The following is an 11,176-nucleotide window of genomic DNA, read 5'->3' as shown; positions in this document are numbered from 1 at the left end:
TGGATCCCCTGGAACTGGAGTTACAGACAGTTGTTAGCTATCATGTGGGTGCTGGGATTCAAACCTGGGTCTTCTGCAAGAGCAGTGTTCTTAGCTGCTGAGCCAGCTCTCCAGCCTTGACAAATTCTAAGTTCTGAAATTAAAAAAAAAAAAATCGGGGAAATTGTTTACAGAAAACCTATCATTCAAAAATGAAGGAGAAAAGAAATGAAGACCCAAGAGAAACAAAAACAAGGATTTCATCACTAGAGTGACCTTCCACAAGATGTTTAGTGAAGTTCTACATCCAGAAATGAAAGAAAGATAACTACCATCATGAAAATGCGTAAAAGAATAAAACTCAACAGGAACACGAGAGAGAAAAGAGTCACACCTTAATGATCTATAAACTATGAAAATGAACAAGAGAACAAAAGAGAAGATTCAAAACAAGCTTTAAAATGAACAAAATGACAGGAGTAAGTCTTTAGTTAAGGGTAAAATAACTTTGGATGTAAATGGACTAAATTTCCTTAATTAACACACAGACTTCTACAGAGAAAATGTGGTACTTTTTTTTTCTGTATTTTGGTTATTTCACTTAACATAATGTCTTCCAGTTTCAGCCACTGTGATACAAATAACAGGATGTCATTTTCCTGATGGCTTAATAATATTCCATTGTGTATATATACCACATTGATTCCATATTTTGGCTTCTGTGAATTGTGCACATAATCACAGCAATACAGGTATCTCTTTGGTATGGTAATTTTATTTGTTTTGGATAATTTATACAGAGGTGGGTGAGTGTCATCTTTCTTCCCTCCCCAAATCTCACTGTAATGAGATTTAGAAATCAGCAGCATTTTTTCAATTTTATTTTTTATTGAATTTTTGTGATTTTCATACAATATAGTTTGATGGTATTGAGATCCTTTCCCCTACCTGCCCCTCCCCCCCACTGCTCCCTCACCCAATTTAATGTACTCTCTCTTATATATAACACAGCCTATAGAATCTAATTTGTGTCCCCAAATGTCCTTCAGTGTGGGTCCATCTACTGGGCCCACCAAGAGTCCCATTCTTATAAGACAACTATCTCTCCCACTTCCAGTAGCCATCAATTGCCAAAAGTTCCTTAGGTTGGGTTTGGACTTCTACCCACTTCCCTATGACTTGCATGGGACTTGTGCATGCCATCACCATTGCTGTGAGTTCATATGAGTAACATGAGTAACTGATCATGTGTCTGGAAGACTATTTCCTTGTGGTCATCTACCCCTTCTGGCTCATACAATCTTTCTGCCTCCTCTTCTACAATGATCCCTGAGCCTTGACAGGCAGAGGTTTGAAATAGCTGTCCTATTCAGGGATAAGCACTCTGAGGCCTCTTGTTCCTTGCACATTGGCCAGTTGTGGGTTTGTGTGTTAATGACCTGCTGTTGCATAAGGAAACTTCTCTGTTGAGAGCTGAGAGATGCATTCATCTTATTGCATTGAAGGTGTGTCACTTAGGATCGAGTGTCTCACAGGCACTTATTCTCTGTGCTTGACCAGTTCTGGAACTCTGTAATAGTCTCTCATCAAAGAAGCAAAAAGAAGCTTCCTTGATGAGGGGTGAAAAGCTTGTCAAGGCTACTTTTGTGCTCTCTGGAAGCCTCAGTGGGATGGAGCCAAGGCCCAAGGAGAGCTGATGAAAGATCACTTGGGACTACTATACAACCAAGACCAGAGGAACACAAAGGACCATTAGAGTCTATACATTTTCTAAGCAACATTATCAACAAGTTGGAAAACCTAAAAACACAGCCATGTGGGCAGTCACCAACTGCGTTTTCTAGTCTTCTGTCAGACTCCAGCAATAATGCCACATGTTTTCTATGCAGCTGAGACAAGGCCCAATTTATTGCTGGCATTAAAGAATCATGCTCCTAGCCAGCCGGGTGTGGTGTCACACACCTTTAATTCCAGCACTTGGGAGCCAGAGGCAGGTGGATCTCTGTGAGTTCAAGGCCAGCCTGGTCTACATAGTGAGTTCCAGGCCAGCTGGGGCTACAGGAAGACCCTGTCTCAAAACGACCATGTGCATATTTTTCAAAAGGAAATGTCTCATCTTGGTACTTCATGGGAGTCTGCTTGGGAATTTGGAGTAGTGCTGTTGCAGCTTAACATTCTCCATGTATTTTTAATACAGAAATATTTTGGAATTTTCTAGAAAAAAAACAAAAACATACTAATGATGTTGAAATGTATTGGTAGTCTGGCCCTATGCCCCAAATTCCTTTTCGTAGCAAAGGTGAAGGACTATGCATACAATGCATGTTTGACAATTATTTCCTATAGTTTAGATTTTTTGTTTGTTTTTGAGACAGGGTCTCATTATGTAGCGCTGGTTGACCTGTAGACCAGGTCGGCTAGAGCTCACAGAGCTCTGCCTTCCTCTGCCTCCTGAGTGCTTAGATTAAAGGTGTGCCCCACCATGTCCAGTTTATTTTAGGGATTTTAATTAGGACATCCTCTAGTTGGAGTTAGGAATATTTGCTCAATTCCCAGCCTTGTTTTTTTTTTGTTGTTTGTTTGTTTGTTTTTTTAACCATGTTGTAGGATTTCAGGCTTCAGTCTGGTTGGTACATGGCCATACCTGAAGGTTGAGAAATTACTAACTGAGGTATTTTTGTTTGCTAAATCATAGATTTGCTACAAAATACTAAGTTGCTTCGTTGAGAACGGTGTAAAAAACCTAAAAAGGCCTTTTATGGTATGGGTCATACGATATAAATCAATCTAATTTTTAAAAAAGAAAAAAACGGACAAATTTCTAAATATAGATAACTTACTGAACTTGAACCATGAGGACATAGAAAACAGGAAGAAACTAATAACAAGTAAAAAGACCGAGTAACTAGCAAGACTCCCAGCAAAGACAAGCCCAGGACAAGATGGTTCTGTGGCTGAATTTCACCAAACTTTCTTTTTTCTTTTAAATAATTTTTAAAAATTTGTTCATTATTTTTATTTTATGTGTATGAGTGTATTGCCTGCATGTATATAACTTCACAATGTCATGCAATTGCTGCAGAGGTCAGAAGAGAGTGTCAGATCCCCTGGAACTGGACTTATGGGTGGTTGTTTGCCATCATGTGGGTGCTGGGAATCGAACCCAAAACTTCTGCAAGAGCAGCCGGTGAGTCCTCTCTCCAGGCCTATCACCAAACTTTTAGAGAATAACCAATCAGTCTCATACTATTATAAAGAAATGAAAGGGTGGGAACCCTTCCATACTCATTTTACCAGATCAGCATTACCCTGATACCAAAAGGTCACAGCAAACAAAACTATAGACGAATAGCCTTGATAAACATGGGCACAAAAACGGTCAAAAAATACTAGCAAATCAAATCAATCAGTACATCAAAAAGATCAGTCACAGTGATCAAATTAGATATATCCTAAAGACACAAGGATGGTTTATCATATGTAAATCACTAAATGTAATAGATCACCAGCATGAATTACAACAATCATAAAAATTATCTCAACAGAATTTGACAAAATTCAGTGTTGCTTTATGATTTAAAACAAAGTAGTTAGAAAAGGATAATATCTCAACACAATAAAGGCTATATCCATAACAAGCCATAGCCAACATTCTACTGGATGAAGATGAGCTGGAAGCGGTTCCTCTAAGATCTAGAACAAGACAGGATACTGATTCCCACTGTCCTTGTTCAATACAGTACTAAAGAGTTTAGGACAAAAAATTAGGCAACAGTAAGTACAAAGCGAAAGATTAGGAGCCAAATGCTCCGTTTGTAGATGGTATGATTCTATGTATAGGAAAACCCACAGTCCATCAAGACTAGGAGAAGTGATGAACAATTGCAGTAAAGGATCTAAAAATCAACATTCGGTGTCAATAGTTTATACACAACAGTGAATTTGCAGGAAAAGAAATCATGAAAGCAATCCTTTTAGGAGGAGACAGGTTAAAAGTCACAGGCTTTCCAAACCTCTCGTCAAATTTACATACAATTTATCTATTTACATGTACGATAGGCTGCTATGCCAGGCACTAGAACTACAATCTTTTGGGGGTTGGAGAGTTGTGTGGCAAATGCTCAGGATGGAAAACCTTCAGTTCTAAGAAGACAGCTGGTCTCCACTTACTGCTGACCTAACAGTACAGCCTTGCTCTGTAAAACAGAGTAACTTTCATATACAAAATGGGTTGAGGACAAGACCAGAGAGTGAAACAGTTGAAAAGGGCCAAGGGCAGAAGGGTGGAGTAAAGGGAGGGACAGATGTGTAAGGTTAACAACACCTGAAAATACCAAGGAGGTAGGTGGAAAGGGGTGGAGCTGGAAGTATTAACCCAGGCACTGATCCAGACAGCTTAATGTATTTAAAAGCCGGGATGAGCCAGTGGGAAAGCAGCCCAGAGCACCTGGCAAACACAGGGTACTAGCTGGCAAAAGCTGATAACCAGAAAAGCAGGATGTCGCGCAGATTCTTGCTCCAGCTCCTGGGGTTCTGGCTGCTGCTGAGCCGACCCTGCAGAGCGCGGGTCTCTGAGAAATGGCTGGACGAAGTCATTAAGGTGTGTGGACGTCAATACGCCCGTGCGGTGATCGAAATCTGCGGGGTGTCCACGGTGAGAAAAGTGGCTTGGAGCCAGCAGAAGCCAGTGGCAGGTGAGCGCCCTCTGACCACCCTCCCTCCCCCTACCACCACTTCTATCACTCTGGCCCTTCCATGCTTCCCATTGGCTGCCCACCAATCAGGAAGGGGGACCGGACACAATTTGTGGTTTCAGCCACTGGCTCTCATCCTGACTTCTTGGTGGCCTGAGCCTAAAATTTGAACTTCTTAACTTGCTATTATTGAAAGAGTCTCTTGGGTTGGGTATGGTGGTGCACGCCCTCGGTAGGCAGAGGCAGGCAGATCTCTGTGAGATTGAGGCCAGCCTGTTCTACATGGCCAGTTCCAGATCAGCCGGGACTACAAAGGAGACCCTGTCTCAAACAAACAATAAAAGTCACTGAGAGCGCATCGGAGGGAGAGGAGAAAAGGAGGCAATCATCAATCAGCCTGACGTGAGGGGCACTTGGTCCTATTTGGAGCCTGGACCATGATTTATAGAACCTGGCATATCACCACAAGAAGGCAGAGAAGAACAATGGATGCCTCGGTTCCTGCAGGATGGGGGGCGCACTCCCGAACTCCCAGAAAAACTAAACAGTGAAGAGTGGGATAGCGCAGCACCTGGAATAAGCATCTCTGGTTGAGATTAAGGGGTGGCAATGAGGTGTCTAGCAAGCCTGTCTGTGCTCCTGGAGGAGGCAGCTGCCATACAGGGAGGCGCAGTCCTGAGTGGCACATAGGGTCGGGCTCAGATCTAGTTTTCTCCTAGTCCAAAGACCTGAGCTGTGGTCTCTGGCTTGGAGAATGCTCCCCTCCTGCTTTTTAAATGCACTTCATGGGCAAAGCCTTACCTTCCACCTTTTTGTTTGTTTTTCTTTTATTTATTTATTTTTTTTGCACAGGGTCTCACTATGCAGCCCTGGGTAATCTGGAACTCTCTATGTAGACCAGGCTGGCCTCGAACTCACAGAGAGATCTGCCTGCTTGTTGGAAGTAAAGGCTTTGCCACCACTTTTTCTGCCTCTTTGAGTTGAGTCATGCAGTTCAGCTGAGAGGGTGGGGAAAGTGAGAAACAAAAGTGGCTAGATGACTGAAGGGAAAATTGAAGAGGATCAGAAAGAAAGGAATGTGCCTTTGGACTCATCACTAAGGCCTTGTTGAGATGAATTATTTTGGAATCCAAAATACAGTGATTAAAATGTGTGCACTTGTATGAATTAAGATAGTTTAGAATATTTTGAGTCTAGTATCTATAAACTAAAAATGTGGATTACAAATGTTTCAAAATAAGTTAAAAATTAATTTTTAAATAAAAGATTGTAAGACACAAAGCTTGTAAGTTAAACTTTAATACAAACTGCAACTGCTTGGATTTTTTTTTTTTTTTTGATCTTTTTGTTTTTTGACAGGGTCTCCCTAGCCACAGTCCATTTGGAAGTCATAATATCAACCAGGATGACCTTGATCTTGCAGAGATCCACCTGCCTCTGCCTCCCAAGGGCTAGGATTAAAGTCACTCGCCACCACACCTGGTGTAACATCTTGGATCTTTACTAGCTTTAAGAATATAGAAAGTTATCCGCTTACTTGTTTAATAAAGCCCTATCTAGAGAAAGAGCAAAGAGATTGTTAATGAGTAAGGTGAGTCAAAGTTAAGCTGTCTTAAAAAGGCTAAACTTCTGGTATACATATGGTGTGTAGAACGTCACTGTCACCCTTGTTTTAGATCTTGAATGAGAGGGAGCCATGGGAGGAAAGATAGGGTGATAACATCATAAATACTTTCCCTCGGCCAAATTCCAATGGTTGAAGTTTGTTGCTGGCTAAAAGAACACGATTCAGGAAGTAGCCGAGTCCCCGGACACCCTAATCAGGCATCACTCTTCCACACTTACATTTGGACCTTTCGGATTCTTGGTTTCTATTTATTACTTCAAGAGTAATGCCTTATTAATGAACTGACATATCTGCTACCCATGAAGAACAGAAGAAAGAACTGAACCAGGTTTGTACTATAAATTCATCAGTATTTCCAATTTCTTTGCTAAAACTCCTAAATTGTGCATTGGCATAGGTAAGGCTACGGGAGGATTTATGTTACTGAAAAGACTATTTTTAAGGCAAGAAATGTTTTCTTTTTAAATCTCCTAACCGAGCCAGGTGTGATATTGCACATACCTTTGATCCCAGCACTTGAGAGGCAGAAGCAGGCAGATTGCTGAGATCAAGGCCAGCCTGGTCTACATAGTCAGTTCCAGGCCAGCTGGGGCTATAGGGAGAGTCTCAAAAAAGTCAAAAAATAATAATCTAATTGGCCTTGCCACAGACATGGAAACAGTATGTGAATGTTAACTAAACTGAATAAGAAAAGGAAGAAGGGACTGGAGAGATGGCTCAGCAGTAAAGAGCACTGACTGCTCTTGCAGAGGACCTGGGTTCAATTCCCAGCACCCACATGGTGGCTCCAGCTCCAGGGAATTCGACGCCCTCTTCTGAACTCCAAGGGCATTGCATGACATGGGTACACTTACCTACATGCAGGCATTATACTCATAAAAAAAAAAAAAATTCTTAAGGAGGAGGAAGAGGTCAGTTGGTTCTAGTAGGTGTTCAACCTAGATTCCAAACTGTAAATGACCAACATAGTTTGTGACTCACAGCACGGGAGAAACTTCACACCATACATAGAACATTGGTCCATATATCACAGAAGACACTAATGTCTTTGAGAAGCTTGTGGTTTGGTACTAGTGTTCTTTTAAATCTATTTCTCCCTTGAATATATAATACTATTTACATGGAGTAAATGCTCAGGGGAAGGAGGATTGCTACATGAATACTTGAGAATAATACATCCCCTGCTGGTTAGTTCTGAACTGTTCCCAATTCTGTCTTTAACTTTAGCTTGAAGCAGTAACTTAACACCATGGGATAGTCAACATCTTAAAATAATGAAAATAAACCGGGCATGGTGGTGCATGCCTGTAATCCCAGCACTCAGGAGGCAGAGGCAGGCGGATCTCTGTGAGTTCGAGAGGCCACCCTGGACTACAAAGTGAGTTCCAGGCCAGCTGGGGCTACAGGGAGACCCTTGTCTCAAAAAGACAAAAACAAAAACAAAAACAACAAGAAAATACTTTTCAAGGGTTACTGTCATAGGTCAAAAATTTGTTAGCAATGAAGAAAATTACTCAGGTTAAAAGAATGAAAATGAGCCAAGTGTGGTGACACACACTTTTATTCCCAGCACTCAGGAGGCAAAGGCAGGCAGATCACTGTGAGGTCAGGCCAGGCTGGTCTACATAGCTAGTTCCAGGCCAGGTGGGGCTACAGTAAGACCCTGTCTCAACAAAAAACTAACAGGGGCTGGAGAGATGGCTCAATGGTTAAGAGCACTGATTGTTCTTGCAGAGGATCTGGGTTTGTGTGGGAAGAGCACCCACAAAGAGACTAACACCTGTACGTAACTCCGGTTCCAGGGGAATCTAACACTGTCTTCTGACCTCCACAGGCATTGCATGATATAGGTGCACTTACATACATACATTCAGGCAATGTACTCATACACAAAAATTAAAACATTAAAAAAAAACAAAAGGAGATGCGTTTTCAATGACCAACATGAGTTCAGAAAACTGAGACATCAGTGTCAAAGGGTGAAAATAACTGCGATAAAATCAATAAAGTGGAAACACAGATGAAGAGAGACAACAGAAGGTCAAATGGAGGGAGAAGCTGAGATAGTTATCTGAGCTGCCCAGTGAGCAAAACTGTAGACATTATGATACCTGGTGATTGTGTTTCGATGTTTAATTATATCCAAGTAGTGTTTTCTCTGTCTATACAAATGTTTGTAGTTTCTCTAATGCCTCCTGACATGAATATTTTTCTCCCCCTCCCCACTTCTTTGAAACCTAACAGAAATTGTACCATACTACCACAACAAAGATGCAGAACCTTTAGATACCGTGTTGGGAGTCACTCCAAATTTGCCCCAGGAGCAGAAGGCAACAGAAGACATCAGTCCCGCTTCACGGAGAAAGAGAAATTCTGATAAGCCACTGAGGGAACAATGTTGCCACATTGGTTGTTCCAGAAGATCTATTGCTAAATTCTGCTGAGGTGAAGCTAATCGTGTACAACTTACCCAGTGTTCATGTGCCGGCTTGTTATTTGACTGGTGCCTTTTTCTGTTTCTCTTGATTATTAGAGTATGAGAAATCAATATGAACATTTGGATTTGTCGTTTAATATGGAAGAGATATTATTTGCATTACTGTAGTTCTGTTAATATTTATTCTAGTTTGCTTCTCCATTGCTGGGAGAAAAACACTGACAAAACCACTGGGGGGGGATGGTATTGGATTTACAGCTCACAGTTCATCATGGAGGAGAACCAGGGCAGGAGGTCAGGGCAGGAGCTGAAGCTCAGGCTAAGGAGGTATACTGCGTGCTGGCTTGCTCCTCTGGCCTGTGCTCAGCCTGCTTTTTTATACAATACAAGACTACCTGCCCAAGAGTGGCACTACCCACAAAGGGCTGGACCCTCCACATCACTTAACAATCAAAAAAATGCACCCCACATCACTTAGCAAGAAAATGCCCCACAGTCATAGTCACAGCCAATCCAATGGGGATAACTCCTCAGCTGAGGTTCCTTCCACCCAGGTATGTCAGGTTGACACCTGAAGCTCTCCAGCACAATTGACCCCTTGTCAACTTGACACAAACACATCACTATTTCTTATCCCCAAGATCTCGTTAATATCATAAAACAGTACAAGTTTAAAAGTCCCACAGTCCTTAAAACTTCAAACACTTCAAAAGCTCAATGTTTCTTTAAAATACTCCAAAGTCTCTCAACTGTGGGTTCCTGTAAAATCCAGAAGTTATACACTATCTTATCTCAAAAAGAAAGAACTGGGCACATTTAAGTAAAACCTAAGTTCAGCAACATAGCTCAATGTTGGACATCTGGGATTCACACTTGATCTTCTGGGGTCCAAAGGGCTTGGGCAGCTCCACTTCTCTGACTCCACCGTCCACACCACACACACACAGCTTGTCTCGAAGGCTCAGGCAGGCTTCATTCCATACCTGTCACTGCCCTTGGTGGTTGTCCCACCATCCTGGCATCTCCAATATGGTGGGGTCTCTACTGAAACTGAGGCTGCATCATCACCAATAGTCTTTCCTGGCCTCTCACAGTGTCAAGCCTCCAGCTGCTCCCTTCACACCTTCAAAACCCGTATCATATAGGTGACTCTTACACATTACCAAATCCTGCTTCCAGCTTGAGATAGAGCCTCGGGTCCCCTCTGGGTCACAGCTTTTGTGTTCTGACCCTGAGGAAATATTTCCCAGAAGATTTCACCTCAATGATGCTATTCTCTTCTTAATCGGAGCTGATTCTTTTCAGCCCCAGGTGACCAGCATCAACTGGCCCAGTAAAGCAAGGGTTTCACTTCAGTGGTTCTTGTTAATCACAGCTGGTTCTTTCACCCTGACCAGAAACCAGATTCTCAATTCAAAATATCACACAAACAGCCCTAATTTTTGCTTCCCTTGGAGCCGGGCCTCCATCATCTATGCCTTTTGCAGCATTGTCTTCCAAGTTCTACAGAGCAATTCACTGAGCTAAGCACTTTTCCACATTCCTCCCAGACACATATTGTCAGATCTATCATAGCAATATCCCACTCTCTGGTATCAATTTTTGTTCTAGTTTGCTTCTCCGTTACTGAGATAAAAACTTGAGGAGGGAAGAGTTTATTTGGTTTACAGCTCACAGTTCATCATGGAGGGGAATCGGCACAGGAGTTCAGGGCAGGAATTGATGCACAGACCATGGAGATATGCTGCTTATTGGCTCGCTCCTCTGGCCAATGCTCAGCCTGCTTTCTCATACAATACAGGACCACCTGCCCAGGGTTGACATAGCCCACAGTGGGCTGGGCCTTTGTACATCACTCAACAATCAAAAAAATGCCCCATAGACATGACCACAGGTCAATCCAATGAAAACAGTTCTTCAATTGAGGATCCTTCCACCCAGGTGTGTCAAGTTGGCAAATGACACTATCCAGCACAATACTTTTATGAAAAAAGAATTTTGTCTTTTTATTAAGTCTGATTACTTTTTAATGCTATCCATTTAAAATTACCGTAAAATCCTTATCATTTTAACCATATGTAATGACTCCTCTTAATACAATGTCTAGCATCAGTTATGAAAATGAACCAAAATACTTTTACTGATATTAACTCTTAGATACACATGCATAAAGCCACAAAACTTGGACTTTCCTGATACATGGATTCTTGAGTCTTGCACTGCAAGCGATCAGATTGAGCACCATATCAATTTCATCAAGGCTTACAAACTGAAGTATTTCAAGCTGGAGTTCCACTTCCATGTCTAACTTCTAAGAGACAAAAAAGAAAGGCAAATAATTTCTAAAGGAAAAAAAAATGAATAGATGTACACAGAATAGAATACCAACTCAGTGCTGTGTGGCTGAAGAGCTACGTTACTAAGGAAATGGGATTTATA

General features: G+C 41.8%; 1 protein-coding gene across 1 annotated transcript; it reads left to right on the top strand.

Moving 5' to 3' along the window:
- The first annotated feature begins 4,429 nt into the window (after nucleotides 1-4,429).
- On the top strand, nucleotides 4,430-8,870 carry LOC103748550 (prorelaxin 1-like). The gene is made up of 2 exons (XM_008851206.2): nucleotides 4,430-4,673; nucleotides 8,545-8,870. The coding sequence occupies exons 1-2, from the start codon at nucleotides 4,478-4,480 to the stop codon at nucleotides 8,742-8,744; spliced, it is 396 nt and encodes a 131-aa protein (XP_008849428.1). The 5' UTR covers nucleotides 4,430-4,477; the 3' UTR covers nucleotides 8,745-8,870.
- The last annotated feature ends 2,306 nt before the right edge of the window (nucleotides 8,871-11,176 follow it).

This window comes from Nannospalax galili, unplaced genomic scaffold (assembly GCF_000622305.1).
Source record: "Nannospalax galili isolate Female #2095 unplaced genomic scaffold, S.galili_v1.0 scaffold86, whole genome shotgun sequence".
Classification (NCBI taxonomy): domain Eukaryota; kingdom Metazoa; phylum Chordata; class Mammalia; order Rodentia; family Spalacidae; genus Nannospalax; species Nannospalax galili.
The sequence above is the reverse complement of the archived record's forward strand: the minus strand, read 5'-3'. Positions and strand labels throughout refer to the sequence as shown.